The sequence below is a fragment of the Acomys minous genome (genome assembly GCF_964271855.1).
Source record: "Acomys minous genome assembly, chromosome: 8".
NCBI lineage: Eukaryota > Metazoa > Chordata > Mammalia > Rodentia > Muridae > Acomys > Acomys minous.
Genome location: NC_140489.1, coordinates 1,897,123 through 1,912,344, shown reverse-complemented (window position 1 = coordinate 1,912,344; position 15,222 = coordinate 1,897,123). Strand labels below are relative to the sequence as shown.

At 47.7% G+C, this 15,222-nt stretch overlaps 1 protein-coding gene across 3 annotated transcripts in view; it reads right to left on the bottom strand.

The window, feature by feature from the left end:
* Positions 1–15,222, bottom strand: part of DNAH11 (dynein axonemal heavy chain 11) — a 296,286-nt gene that overhangs the window by 5,931 nt on the left and 275,133 nt on the right. For all 3 annotated transcript variants that reach the window (XM_084791554.1, XM_084791555.1, XM_084791556.1), the window contains 2 exons: positions 12,880–13,071; positions 9,200–9,319 (listed from right to left, as the gene is read on the bottom strand). In XM_084791554.1, coding sequence (XP_084647680.1) covers positions 9,200–9,319; positions 12,880–13,071 — 312 coding nt within the window. The remainder of the gene's footprint in view (positions 1–9,199; positions 9,320–12,879; positions 13,072–15,222) is intronic.

The window sequence follows — 15,222 nt, the reverse complement described above, 5'->3', positions numbered from 1 at the left end:
ATGGGTGCCAGACCAGAGTGCTTCATGCTCAACACTGAGCTGTGTTTAGCACACCAGGCTGACTTCTGAGGAAAGGTAGCTGCACTGTGCCCGGGGCAGTGTGGTGATGCTCCATTGCTACCTATAGGCAGTGGTGCAGGCTCCAACTTACTGGTTCTCAAGTATCCCTGTCTCCCAGAGAAGAGATCAAGATGCCTGGTCATTAAGTTGCCCAGGTAGGTGCTTTGAATTTAAACTTAATTCAGGAATCAGTAATGCTAGTATACGCTTTTCTGATATTAGGATATAAAATGCTCTCCTGTGCTCGTTTATTAAAAGGTTTGGTCCTCAGCTGATGACATGATTTTGGAAAGTTCTGAAAACTCTAGAGTGTGTGGCTCAGTTGGAGGAAGTAAGTAGGTCACTCCTAAAGAGTGTGTCCCTCCTTCTGCCTGACCGCATACAGCCTATCAGGTCTCATCAGGACAGCCTGTAACCCCTTCCACTGTGTGCCCACAGGGCCTCCCGCCAAGGGGGAAGTGATCAAACCATGGGCACCAGAGTTCATGTCAGGCAGTCCTCAGCCCACCCCACCCCACCCCCCAATCGTAGGAAATGACCTGTCCCTGTCAGAGGTCTAAGGGAGGGGAAGAGGGCAGAAGAGGGAGGGAGGGTGCCAAGGGGAAGATAAAAGCGAGGGGATAACAATCTAGATGTAATGTGATTATAATAAAAATGATAGTGAATAAAAAAAACAAAACGAGTGTGCCCCTTGCTCCCCTCTCCTCTGTCTCTGCTTTCTGTGAGGGGAACCGCCTTCCTGTGCCACACCTCTCCTCACAGTGGAACCAGTTCACCACGGAGTCTCGCTTCCTCCCTTATGTTGTCCTGTCACAGCAGTGAGAAGCCAACATGTGGACTGTAATACACCTCACACAGAGCCGCCTCGCGCCGTGGGAAACATACGAGAGGTTGGGATGGCTCCTGTTTTATTGGTCGTTTATCCAGGATCTTTGGCAGCACAGGGCAGTTACTGACCTTAGCCCATCTACTTCTCTGGGGCCTGAGGAAGGGTAGGCACGCCGCAGAGAGGGCTGTTCCCCACAAAACTAAGGTGAGCAGAAATAACAAATCTACAGATGAGAAAGTAATCTTGAAAATAAAACCAAAGAATTCATGTCCGAGTCTGTCCGGTGAGTCAAGTGCTTAGAGGATTCTACGGCTTTATTTCACGTTTCTCTCCAGATGGTTTCTTTCAGGTCTCAGACACCATTAACGCCTCCTGATTTTCCCAGTCTCGTGCACCTTGAATTCTGTCTACACATATATTTAAGTGTACAAGGGAATGCCATTTTAAAAATAATCGTTACCCAATACAGCTATTTTTTTTGCCTACGCCTGGTAAATCATTTTCTGAAAAATCTATCTGCTACCACGCGTCTTGAGCCACATCTCTTCCCTGTTGCCTGGAGAGAGTTTCATTTCAATCACGCAATAATCTGGGCTGATCACCCGATATAAAACCCCTTGGAAATAGATCTTCATAGGAACTCGAGGCGATGAGACAGCTGTGATTTTCCACACTGTTGTGTCCTGTGTCTGAGTGGTCTGGGTCACAGGTCTGCTCCTGTGAGTGTGAGAGGGATCTCCATGCTGCCTCTGAGCTCCAGGGCACCTCTGGTGTTCGGGTCAGCATTATGTTTCCATTCCGTCCCGGGAGTGCTCTCATGCTAGCTGACCTCTCATAGTGCCGGACGCAGACATAAACTCAGTGGCCAGAGGAAGGAACGGAGGAGATTATCTCACCACCACCATCAGTGCTTATCTATCCGTATTGATCATTCTCTGTTTACTTATGCAGAACAAAAGAAATCTATGTGATCAGACTCAGAACATTCTGAACTAAAGTGCACATGGAAGTTAAACTCACCACCATTACCTAGTCTCTGTCTGTCTGTCTGTCTGTCTGTCTGTCTGTCTGTCTCTCTCTCTCTCTCTCTCTCTCTCTCTCTCTCTCTCTCTCTCTCTCTCTCGTAAAATCTTAACATAAAAGAAACAAGATTGTTTGGGTTCTCTTTAAAGTAGAGTGGTCCTTGGTGTTTTTAATATTAAAGTAAGAGTTGAGCTTTGGATACTTTGTGGGTTGCTGTGTCTCCAAGACAAACTAAGATGTGCATGAAACAGCCCTGTCTTCTCCCAGGCAGAGGCCCACGCGCCTGGAAATCTTGCTCTATGCGGCTGTGACCGTGACATCCATTTTACTGAAGAAGGTTGAAGCAAACACTATTATTTATTTATTTGGGAGGTTGCTTTTTAAAAATTCTTTTTAGATAAGGTCTTGCTATGTAGCCTCTAACTCATATACCTGTCTCTGCCTCCCAAGCACTGGAATTACAGGCATGCACCACTACGGCTGGTAAGCCTGACACTTCTTGAGGCCACTGCCAAGCCATTCAGGATGCTAAGTGATGCCCTTTTCCTTAGTTTGCTGCTGTCCTTTGCTTTGCAACTTGACCCACGTGAAAACTGTATCCCCTAGTCTGTAAAAGGACGACTGTGCCATCTCCCAGCAAAGCACATAGGACTTTCCAGCCCACTGGCACTGCCCAGCTGCACTCAAATGTCCAAAGCCCTGAGGTTTGGTTTTCTGCATTGGGATTGTCTGAAGGGTAAATAGTATTGCAGTTTTTGTGAGTTCCTTCATCTTCCTGTCAGTACGAATAGAAAAAAAGCAAGCCCTTACTTGTAGAGAACCAAGTTCTGTTTGGATATGTTTACTCTAACTTTGGCTTACTTCTTTTTCTTTTGGTTAGCTTACCTGTCTGAACATATGTGTACACAGGTGTGTGGGCATGCTTGGAGGCCTGAAGAGGACATTGGGTGTCCTGTCACTCTGCCTATCCTTTGATGTAGGGTCTTTCCCTGAAACTGGGCTCATGTCTACTCTGGGCTACAGGCTCAAGACCAAGGACCCCGTCTTGCACCCCTCTTTGCAAGTCTAGGGTTACAGGCATTTCTTAGTTTCTTAGGTCCTGGCATCTGAATTCCAGTTCTCAAGATGCAGAGCAAGCACCCCTAACCCTAAAGCCACCTCTGAATCCTGATTCAGGCTCAGCCTTTCCACTGAAGGGCTACTGGAAAAACCTGCTTCCCGTTGAGGGGCCCTAACTAGTTCTCCACAGTAAGGACCCCCCCCTGTCTTCAAGTGGAGGGCTATTTGGGAAGGTGTTTTAAATTCTCAAGGAATTTGCCCCTTCTCAACAGACTATTTCTCCTAAGAAAATAAAAAATGACCAATGAACACATGACAAGATGCTCAGTATCTTTGGGAACATGACACAGTTTCATCCTATCAAAATAACTAGGGCAGAGAATGTGGACTGTTGCAGTTTTAGGGTGGAGGTAAGGAAAACAGAACACCTCTATGCACTGGTAGAAACAGCTCTGTGGTTTCTCCAAGCAATAACCAGTTACCACCTGACCCAACAATCCTACTCCCCCGCTAGGCTGCACGAGGCCACACAAAATCCCTATGCAGAACTGCCCGGCAACAGTGTGGTAACAGTCCACGCCAGGGGTTGGCTGATTGTATCTCACTAAAATTTCAAGGAGCAAGGGAATTGTGCACAGACAAATCAGACCTCCACATCACGAAGCTGTCACCAGGGACCTGAATTCATCTTTGCAGGAACCAGACAGGACATGTGCAGGTATCGGAAGCTGGGAAAACCAGTAACTGCCAACTGTGCTGGCTCAATGGGCTATTGTTCTTTTCATACCGTGTTTCCTGGAACGCAAATAAAAACCCAGCCTCTTGCCCGCCTCTCCTAACAGTCCTAGCAACGACGAAGAGTCCCTAACCCAGAGCAAGTCTAAACAAACGCATTGGCTCGTGGCCTTTTGGGTCCAAAAACGCAATGGCTGAGTGCTGTCGGGAGCTTCAGTAAGTACTCCAATGTGAAGCTCATTGTCAGATTTTTTCCTTAGAGCTGGAAAACACCCTTGTAGTTTTCTCAATAATGTAGTTTACATATAGCCCAAAGCATGGCGGTACCCTGTATGAAGCTGGACTGGCATTGAGTAACAGAACTGGAGCGCTGCTGTGCTGGCTCATCCCCCACTCACAGAGCACACACAAGTGCAGACACACCTCCTCACTGCTAAGGTGGCCTCTGTGCCAACTACAAGCAGATCCGCGCTCCAGCCAGCACAGTGAGCAGCAAGTTCCACTCCTTGCCAGCTTCCCCCCCCCCCCCCTGAGAGCATTCTTTTGTTGTTCACGCAAAGTGCTCATACCTGCTCTTCAAGTCTGTAGTGGACAGAGCTAACACACATCACCTGTGTGGTACTGACTAGCCGCAGCTGTGGCACAGGTGCCTAATGAACACTTTCAGTTCCTATCTTCAGGCAGTTAGTTGTACACCGGAGCTAGAGACATGGCTCAGTGGTGAAGAGCACTGGCTGCTCTTTCAGAGGGCCTGGGTTCGATTCCGAGCACCCACATAGCAAATTACAGTTGTCTGTAACTCCAGTCTTAGGGGACCCAACACCCTCTTCTGGCTTCCACAGCCACCTCATGCATGTGTTGGTGCGTAGGCATAAATGCAAACAAAATATCCGTACACATAAAAATAAACAAAAAAAAAAACAGTTTTTCACAGAGTAGTGCATAGTCAAGCAAGAAATACATGTTTCAAAAATATGTGCATCATGGTAAAGAGATTTCCCCACTTAGAAGCACATAGTAGCGAGTGCTTCTAGCTTCGTGTCAGTGTTTAACCTGACAATAAACTCTTGAGGTGCTGATTCTTGTTTCATAGTTGATAAGACTACTGCTCAGAGGTGCTCAGTGATAAGCCAGGCTCTACAGTAAACGTGAGTGTGAATTTGAGCCCCCAGGGTTTGTTCTTCTACTTTAAGCGTGGATTCCTGATTATTATCTATGTCATGCAAACAGCTGGCGCTAGATAAAAGCTTTCACGTGATGTGGTGCCTCCTTTCCCAAAAGTAGCGTGCTGTATTCATTATCTGGCACTGCCAAATGTTCGTGTTGTATGAGAAATTGGGTATTTTTTTTTCTTTAACATTATTCAAAGGCTCTTTACAGTGCCTTCCCATTAGAGGGCTCATTTTATCCAAGGAGGAGCTCATCTTTCTGACACTAAGACATCAGGGAGAGGAATGCACATCTTCTGAAAACAGTGGCACTTTTAAGCCAGTTCATTCATGGGTCACTTTTTGATCACGTTCCAAAGTAGCAACTATTAACTTCTTCATGCATTTAGTAGCTGATGTGAGGAGGGGCAGGAAGATGCCCTGCACATGCTGAGGTGAAAGGTCACCTTAACAGCTTGCGCAGGAAACATTTGCGTGGGAACAAAGTAACGGGGGATGCATAGCTTCTGACCTGAGGTCAGCAAGTGCATCCGTTTCCCCTGGTGAGACAACGGTAGCACAACCCAGTGACAATCTCCACACCTGAGAATCCTGTCAGATCTGTAGGGAAGGAAGGCCGCTTACACACCTAACGGGCTCTCACACACCAGCAGTGCCCCTCAGGTTTCGTCGCCTGTATTTATTTTACAGTCATCTGAGTGGAAGTTCAGCCTTGTGAAGGTTAATGAACTATTTCTCGGACCCTAGTATTTCCACCCTTTGCAACAGGCCAGAGGCAGGGGAGGGGCCGCCCCTGAGCTTCCTGCTCTGCCCCTTGCCTCTGAAGGTGGCTCTGGAGCACCACATCTCCATGGTAACTTGCTCCCAGACCCCTTCTAAGGAGAAACTTCCAACGGCTCTGAATTGGAAGTTATCTTTCTGATGTGGGAAATTCTGCTCATTAGGAGAGAGAAAGACTGACTCAAAGGTGGGCGCAGGATGGTCACAGAGCAGAAAGCTGTACTTTTCTTTTTTGCTGTCCTCACATTTGTCAATACTATTTAAAGCAGTAAAGCCAGTCGGTACCCGTTACAGCACTGGCCTGGACTCTGACTCACTGTTCTTGACACAGATAGATGGGTGGTCTCGTCTGTACAAGGCTTCTCTGGGAAGCTTTTAGAAGAGCCGTGAATAAAAGCCTGCTCAAATGACCAGAGCCAAACCCACACAACAATCTTCCAGTGCGGTTCTAAAGCAAGTGCGCGTCTGTGACGCGCTCAGATGGATTTAGATGGGATAGGGTGCTGTGGTCGGGCATTACTCTTCCAATGCCCCTGGGAATGAAGGCTTTGCCACTAGTCCATGGCTCTCTTGGGAGATGGTAGAACCTTAGGGGGTTGGAGCCCAATGGAAGGAAATGAGATCATTATGGGCATTTCCTTGATGGGGACACTAGGACCCTGACCTCTCTTTTCCCCCTCTCTCCTGCCAGGAAGCAAGCAGACCTCCTAAGGCATGTGTTCCTATATTCATGTACTGAGGCACCACTCACTCAGCCAAGGACTATACTTTCTTGAACCACGGGCCAGGATAAAACATCTCCCCACCTTTAAGTGGCTCATCTCTGGTGTCTTGTCAGGACAATGTGAAACTGAATAATGCCAGCATCTGAGTTTACAAGCAATAACTAGGAAGTGGCTCGGATGGTTCCAATGGCTCCTCCAGGCTCATGTGTTTGAACACTTGATCTCTACTTGTAGCTGTGTGAAGAGGATTAGGAGGTTCCCTTGCTGGAGAAGTGTGTCATAGGCAGGCTGGAGGAGTGTGTCACAGGCAGGCTAGAGGAGTGTGTCACAGGCAGGCTGGAGGAGTGTGTCACAGGCAGGCTGGAGGAGTGTGTAGTTACAGGTATGCTGGAGGAGTGTGTCACAGGCGGGCTGGAGGAGTGTGTCACAGGCGGGCTGGAGGAGTGTGTCACAGGCGGGCTGGAGGAGTGTGTCACAGGCGGGCTGGAGGAGTGTGTCACAGGCAGGCTGGAGGAGTGTGTCACAGGCAGGCTGAAGGAGTGTGTAGTCACAGGCAGGCTGGAGGAGTGTGTCACAGGCGGGCTGGAGGAGTGTGTCACAGGCGGGCTGGAGGAGTGTGTCACAGGCGGGCTGGAGGAATGTGTCACAGGCAGGCTGGAGGAGTGTGTCACAGGCAGGCTGGAGGAGTGTGTCACAGGCAGGCTGGAGGAGTGTGTCACAGGCAGGCTGGAGGAGTGTGTCACAGGCAGGCTGGAGGAGTGTGTCACAGGCAGGCTGGAAGAGTGTGTCACAGGCGGGCTGGAGGAGTGTGTCACAGGCGGGCTGGAGGAGTGTGTCACAGGCGGGCTGGAGGAGTGTGTAGTCACAGGCAGGCTGGAGGAGTGTGTCACAGGCGGGCTGGAGGAGTGTGTCACAGGCGGGCTGGAGGAGTGTGTCACAGGCGGGCTGGAGGAGTGTGTCACAGGCGGGCTGGAGGAGTGTGTCACAGGCAGGCTGGAGGAGTGTGTCACAGGCAGGCTGGAGGAGTGTGTCACAGGCGGGGTGGAGGAGTGTGTTGTTACCGGGGCAGACTGTGAGGTTTCATAAGAGTGGTGCCATTTTGAGTTCTCCTCGCTCTTGCTTCTGGATTAGTGTGTGAGCTCGTGGCTGTCCCTGCTGTCATGCCTTCCCTCTGCCAACATGGACTCTAACCCTGTGAAACTAAACCCAGCTGAATGTTTTCTTTTCTGTGTCTTGGTCATGATGTTTTGTCACAGTAAACTTGAGCAACATTTGAGAGCAAGGGAGCACAAGCAGAGCCACACCTCAGCTCCTACAGGACAGGAACTGAGAACCAAGCACGTTCACCAGAAACCACAGCCGGGTCTACAACCATTTGGCACAGACACGGGTACTTCTATGAGAAGCAAGGAGCTGTTCAGTCCTAAAATTTTGCCAGTGATAACCTACCACTTCCTCACAGAAGCAACAAGGATCGGTGTGTTTTCCTTTATTTTTAAAACTGAGCTATGCTGTTTTGTTATCACACATGAGACAACAGGAACTCCGTAGTCCTACAGTGTAATAACCTCTTTTTTGTCGTTTCTTGTTTTGTTTTTATTTTTCAAGACAGAGTTTCTCTGTGTTGTAGCCCTGCCTATCCTGGAACTCTCTAAAGAGCAGACGGGGCTTCAACTCACAGAAATCCACCTTCCTCTGCCTCCCTAGTGCTGGAATTACAGGCATGTTACTGATTAAAGGCGTGCGCCACCACCGCCTATTAATACTCTCATTTTTAAAAAGATTGTAATTTTAATTATTTGTGTGTTTCTGTGTGGAGGGATGTCCAGGTGAGCATGGTTGTCTGGGGAGGCTAGCAGAGAGTGTCCACTCCCCTGGAACTCAGAGCTGTTCTGAGCCACCTGACTTCGGTGCTAAAGACTGAAGTCAGGTCTTCAGCAAGAACAGCCCATGTTCTTAACCTCTGAGTCATCTCTTCAGCCTTTTTTTTTTTCTCACAGCTTGCTTGAAGCAAAACCCAAGCAAGTTCATCACATCAAGCATGGTTCATAGTCTCATTGTTTTACTGTAGTGATAGATATCATTTTATGTTAAATTGAAAAATTGTAACTATGTAGTTATGAACTACGTGAGATGTTTTTGTTACATTTATTTAGGGTGTGTGCACATGTGTTGTGTGCGTGTGCCCCTGTGCACATACGTGCAGCAATGTGCATTTGGAAGTTCAGACAACTTGTTTGAGTTGGTTCTTCTCTTCCAACATGTGAGATCCAGGGATTGGACTCAGCTGGTCAGGATTATCAGCAAGCCATCTCAGCCCCCAGTGGGGTTTAACATGGCCTCAGTCCAGCCAGTGAGCCTGTCACCTTAACAGACTTAAGTGCTTTAGATTCTTCGAAGATATATCTAGTAATCTAATAATGTTACTGATAAAAATTTAGAATATTTTATGATTTATGCAGGAGGCAAAACAACAACACAGGTAGTGAAATGAATCCTGGGTGAAATCTCAGGGTTTATACTTTGCTGTAGTTCACGGCCACACGCATTGAGAGGTCTAGGTCTGTACAATAGGGAAACAGTGTCATCTCAGTTCAGGGATGACGGTACAGGAGTCTACATTTTAACTACTTCCTGAACCGCCAAAAGGAATGGAGAATACATGCACAGAGAGGACAATATCCTTAGGAGCATTTAAAAATTATATATATATAGATATATATGTATCATATATCATAAAGATATAATATGTATCATAAAAAATACATATAGCATAAAATAATCTGGAAAATTCTTATCAGTGGAATAAAATGTCTTACCAGAGATGGATTCATGAATTCCTCTAGATACACCCGGCATAGTTTACGATCCCAGGGGTCTGTGATGTGGCCCCCATACATGATCTCCCCAAAGAGGTAACGGAGGTCTTCCCATGGGACCTGGGGGAAAAACACAGATCTTAAGAGTTTCCATTGCTATTGCTGTGGCAAAATACTTAGACAAAAGCGCCTTGATGAGGAGGGGTTGCGCCAGTGCACAATTTCAAGTAAAGTCCGTCATTTTGGGTAAGACAAGACGGCAGATGCTTGAAGCACCTGACCATGCCATGTCCACAGTGGAGCTCAGAGGTGAATTACTGACTGTGGCTGTGAGGATGTGTACTCAACTTCCTCTGCCCTGTTATACAGCCCAGGGCCTGGCCGACGGAACAGTGCTGCTGCCCATACTCAGGGTGCATCTTCCCAGTTCAATTAGCCCAACTGTGGTAATTCCCCACAGACACACTCACAGGCCAACTTAACTAAATGGCTCCTCACTGAGACTCCATCCCAGGAGATTCCACATTGTGCCAAGTTGACAATTAAAACTCACCTTCGCGCACACAAATGCCCACTTCCAGGCCTAGAACATCTGCCCTCGATTGGCTGGCCAGGGGTGCAAGCCCCTCTAGCCCAACAGCCTGCCATGGCCTTGCCAGGGGGGCTAAAAGCCGTGTGCACATGTCTAAGCTTTTGGGTACAGCTTCTTGGGAGAATTATTTTTAGTGTAGTCTAACAAATTGGACAAAAGCTCAGCAAGGCCACAGTTTAGTACAGATTTTAGAGGGAATGGAGTTATCTTTGGAACAGGACAGTTGTCTATTGGAATTTCATCCAAGACTCCTGACATGTCGCTTCCGAGCACCTTCAACTTTTACCTGCTCTCACCACCTGCTGTAATGAAACACTGGCCAAAACCAGCTTGGGGGAAGAAAGGGGTTGTTAGGCCCACAGGTTACCCTCCATCACGGAGGGGCGCTGGGGCAGGAACCGAAGCAAAAGTCACGGGGAAGGCTGCTTATTTGCTTGCTCAGCTGGCTTTTGTGTGTAGTCCAGGCCGACCTGCCTAGGATTGGCTCCGCCCACAGGAGGCCGAATCCCCACCCATCAAGTACCAGTTAAGGAGCCGCCTCCCAGGCACACCCACAGTTCAACCAGACCTGAAGGAGGCAGCTCCCGAGGTGAGGTTCCCTCTTCTCAGATGTGCACAGTTGACACCCGCCTCCCAAGACTTAGCATCGCCTCATCTAAAGTCTTTATTATGTGACTCAGAAAAATAAACAGTCAGGTAGACTGTTTGTATTTGAAGACTTTTTGATTGCTGTCACTTTCTCAAAGCCTGGGAGGCAAATGTCTTTTCCAGACTGACTCAGGTTCCGAGACAGCCTGACTGGGCACAAGACTGTTCTGAGGGCGGTAACTGGCGCGCAATGTTTTAGTCAGGAAACCGGTCTCCTTCTTCGCTGGCTCCACAGAGTTCAAACCTCTCTCTGCTACTCTTTCGCTTCCTCTGGGTTTGCAAAACATGCCAGCTTGGGATGAAGCCTTCCTACACAGGAACCTTTGTGCCCCCAGTGGCAGTCTATTACTTCCCAACAGTTCAAGTAAAATCGTAATTACAGCCTTCCTGTGGCGTGATGTGACAGAACAGAAAAAATGGAATTGCTGAGGCCACTCCCGGGTACTTGCTACAAGCACATGTGAATTTGAAGAAAGGAGCCTGAAATGTGCCTTTCTCTGAAGCTTGTTTGATATGAATGAGAAATAGGGAAATAGGGTAAACTGTTGGACACTCTCTCCCGCTCCACACACACCGCGTACGGAGCAGAACTGGGTAGAAGCAGACTTAACTGCATTTCCCATTTGGATTGAATTAATGCCCTCCATGTCAGTAGTCAATATGTACTTCCCTCATAATTTTAATCAGCTGGGTCTGTTCTTATTTTCAAGTATTGATTCTTTCTCCTATGCATTGATTCTTTCTCCTAAGCCTAATCTTTGGTTTTTAAAAATCTATTGTGTGGGGTATGTTATACACAGGTGTGTGTGGTTTGCATGTGCACATATGTGTGCACATGTGGCAACCAGCGGCTGGCATCAGGCGTCCTCAACCACTTAACACACTGTTTGTTGTTGTTGTTGTTTGAAGCCAGGGACTCTCACTTAGCTCAATAATCGGCTGGCTAAAGGAGTTTTAGACGTCGGCCTGGCCTGCCTCTCCAGCACTGTGACCACAGCATGTGCTTCCACATGTAGCTTTTTATGCCTATGCTGGGAAGTGAACTTGGGCTAGTGGTTGAGCTGTCTCCTGAACCCCTAACCTCTGTGTGCGGTTTACCTGACCAGCTGTGACGCTGATGTGAAGGCCGGAGCCAAGCGCAAGCCAGCGATTACTTTCTCCCTCCATCTGTACCTCTACTGTTTACAGAGCTCACCCGACGTAGGACTGCCTTCCCAGACCCAGATGCGTGGACAGCTACAGAGGACAGCGAGGGAAGAGCTACCTGGTCTATCTCTTCCTTTGGAACCATTAGGATAACTTTATGTGTAATAGTTTAGAGAAAGCATGCTGAGATCATCTGGACCTGGTGGTGTAGGCCTGCAACCTTAGCTACCCAGAAGCCCGAGGCAAGAGAATCTGACATTGACGTCAGCTTGGGCTACAGAGAGAGTTCAAAGCAAGCCTGGACATCCTGGTGAAACCCCATTTCAAAATACAAAACCTTTTTTGGAGAAGGACGGAGGGTGTGCCTCAATGGTGATGCACTTGCTTAACGTGTACAGAGTCTTAAGTCCAATCTCTAGTACTGAAAAATAAAAAAAACAAAAAGCAAGCAAGACAAACAGTGAAACAGGGCAGACTGATAGGGAATACCGATCACGGGCCATACAAAACCCATTTGCCTTGAAAGAACACATTCAGAGTCTGTCCCTAGGGAGAGGGCACCCATAGCAGGCAGGCTGCCACCAAAACCCGAGAGAACACTGTGGAAAACTCGTAACAGTGGTTATCAAAACAACGGTAAAACACTGTTTCCTTGGCAGTGCGGATCGCGTTTGGGTGGAGAGCGTCCACACCTGGGTTCCCGCCACCCTCACACAGGGCTTCAGAACCTGAGGCTTCCGTCCCCGCCTGGGGAATGTGTTTCAGTCCCCAGACACGACCATCCACCTTCCTTCAACTTCAAATCAAGGTGAACATCACCGGGAAAGTCACAACAAGGTGGCATTCCTAATACATAACAATGACATATGCAGGGCCACGCCATTATTTATACATGTGACGCACTGTAAATTGCTTCCATCATCAAAACTAATTGTGGTGATTATTAATGCAGTGTTATGAACTGTCAGAACCGCTGTATGTAATTACATTTGTGCAAATGCTTCATTACCTGCCTAATGAATCTGGCATATATGCACATGTAAACCACTGTTTTTGTTAACATAATGAAGGACATTTTTTTTTTTATAAGCTACTGATGTAGAACTGGTTTTGCCCTACTTTATGAAAACGTTTAATCTGGTTTATTTTCACATTATTGCCAGACAATGTTTGTGTAGTGTTGGCTACTTCAACAATAGCTTCAAAAAGGAAATTATGGTCCCTTCTGTTAGCACCCAAGGACTGGACAGATCCCGTGCACTCCTTGGAAGGGGCTGCCGACCACAGCACTTGCCTTAGGGTTTGCCTCTAGGTGGTTGTAGAGGATGTGGGTGCAGATGGTAAGGTCTCCTGGACTGAAGGGATAGCTGCAGCTCCAGCCCTGGGGGCCGAACCTCAGCCTCCCCGCCACACAGGCATGGAAGTAGCACAGCGAGAAGAGGATGCTCTTAAACTCCTGATCCTTGGAGCACATCTCAAGCGTATCCTGAGAGGAGAGACGAGATGTGGCTGGTTAACATTCTGTACAGTGAGCAAGGGCAAGGCCTGGGTCCCCATCGCCCTCACGGGCCACTCAGAATGATCAGCCAGTGTCCGGGACAGGTGGAGACCATTCGTGTCTTGCCTGGGGTTGAGTAAGAGGAAGGCTTTTTCTTTCTTTCTTTCTCTTTTAAGACAGAGTCTCATGTACCCCAGGCTGGCCAGGACCTCACTACGCAGGCGCAGATCGCCTTGAACTCTGGATTGGACTGTTTGGCTTCCACCTCCCAAATGCTGGCATTTCGGCACCTGGCTGACACGTGCAGGCCTCTGTGCACGCTCCCAAGCAAGCAATGCTCCCAGCTTGTTTTTCTCCTTAATGTCTCTAAGTGTTCTAGAAAATGGGGCTACTCATTTTGAGGGTACTAATACTTCTGACACCCTATCTCCTGTTAGAGAACAGCAGCCTTTGGATAGGATGATCTGAGAGGCATCATTGGAAGGCTGCTAATTAGTCCCAGCTCCCCAGTCTTCCCAGTGCCGTGGTGACTAAGCCCACCGGTGCACACGAGCACTGCAAGGTTGTGCCTAAGCCTCTTCAGGAGCCCACAGGAGCCACACAACCAAGGTTTCGCCTATAGATTTTGAGCAGACGTGAGTGTGATAATTTCCCTTCCATGCCATTTGCTTTAAAGGAAATGGCTTGTCCACATCACCACTTTCCCTGTGGGCTAGAAACAGTGATTGCCAGACAGCAGCCCTGGCACCTTCAAGTCAGGGCTTGGTGGAGACATATATGGGCAGGGTGTGTGGATGACACATCAGACCAGCGTGATGTGTGTTAGAGAGCACCATGCCGCTTTCTTGTAGCCACTACCATCTGACTCTGTGTGTGTTTATCATGTGCTGCTGGGGCTCAAACCTAGCGGAAACATGTCCATGCTAGAATTCCGGCACTGAGCTCGATCGACAGCCTTGCTGCTCTCTGGCGTGTAGTCAGTCTGCACCTTAACTGCCCCAGGGCACGTGGTCCTCCAACGAACAGAGGAAGAATTGTTGTTGGGATGACTGAGTGGTGTTTGGAGCTAAGGGTGTGGACTGGATCTGCAGGGTTTCTGTACATGAGGGGCGGGGGAAAGGGGCCAGAGGCGGGGGTGGGGGGGTGGGGGGTGGGGTGGGGGATGGGGGGGAGGGGCGGGGGCAGGGGGACTCAGTCGTAGTCAGCCACATTCACATGGCTAAGGCCCCCAGCAGTAGTCAAATACAGAGGCAGAAAACTTCTGATCTACTGCAGAGAAGCACCTTATCAATTCTCAAATTCATCAACTAAGAAAAAGAGGCCAGGGACACTCTTTGAACAAGTGTGAGGGGACAGCAGAGCCCAACCTTGATGTCTGTTTCTCCTTCTATCTCAACCACGGCCAGGTCATATTTAAGATGAATCACATACCAAGGCTATTTAACAACCCTGAGAGAAGTCCATGTCTGGCCTCCCAGGGGACTTTTGGGCTGGATTTACTGCTTTGGGCCATCACCAGGGAAGTATTTCATTTCTGCTGATAATACTTGTAGCAGAATTGGCTTTGCTAAATATAGTTTTATAATTGCCTGGCTACATGTAGCTCAGAGCCAAGAAAATCTCTAAGTTGCACTAAATTTGGCTATTTTTAGGTAGTTCATGGGGATAAGAGCCACATGATGACCAAAAATAAACTTTTTCACAACTAAACATCAAATAAAAGACAAGATGGTAAAAGAAGATAAACCATATAATTTTTAAGGCTGTAAATTAATATTGCCTCTAAGTGTGTGGTATTTCTAAGAAACAAACTATATTTGAAATTTCATATCACATTTATAATCTATCATGGTACTAAGTATCCACTTGTATTACTCACATAGAATCCAAAGTACTCTATATAAAGTAAAATAATTTAATCTCTTATGATACATAACTGTGTTTTATCTTCAGTGTTTAAAAAAAAAAAACCAGTGCCTATTGGGCTATGTTCTGCAGGTATAAGCGTTTGGGAAGAATATGTGAGGCAGCCATTTCTGACGGCATAGTCCTATCCATGCCATATTTTGAAGCAGTTGTACATCAACTAATGAACAAATGAGAATCAGAAAACAGCCAGGCAGGCTGGGTTACAGCTCA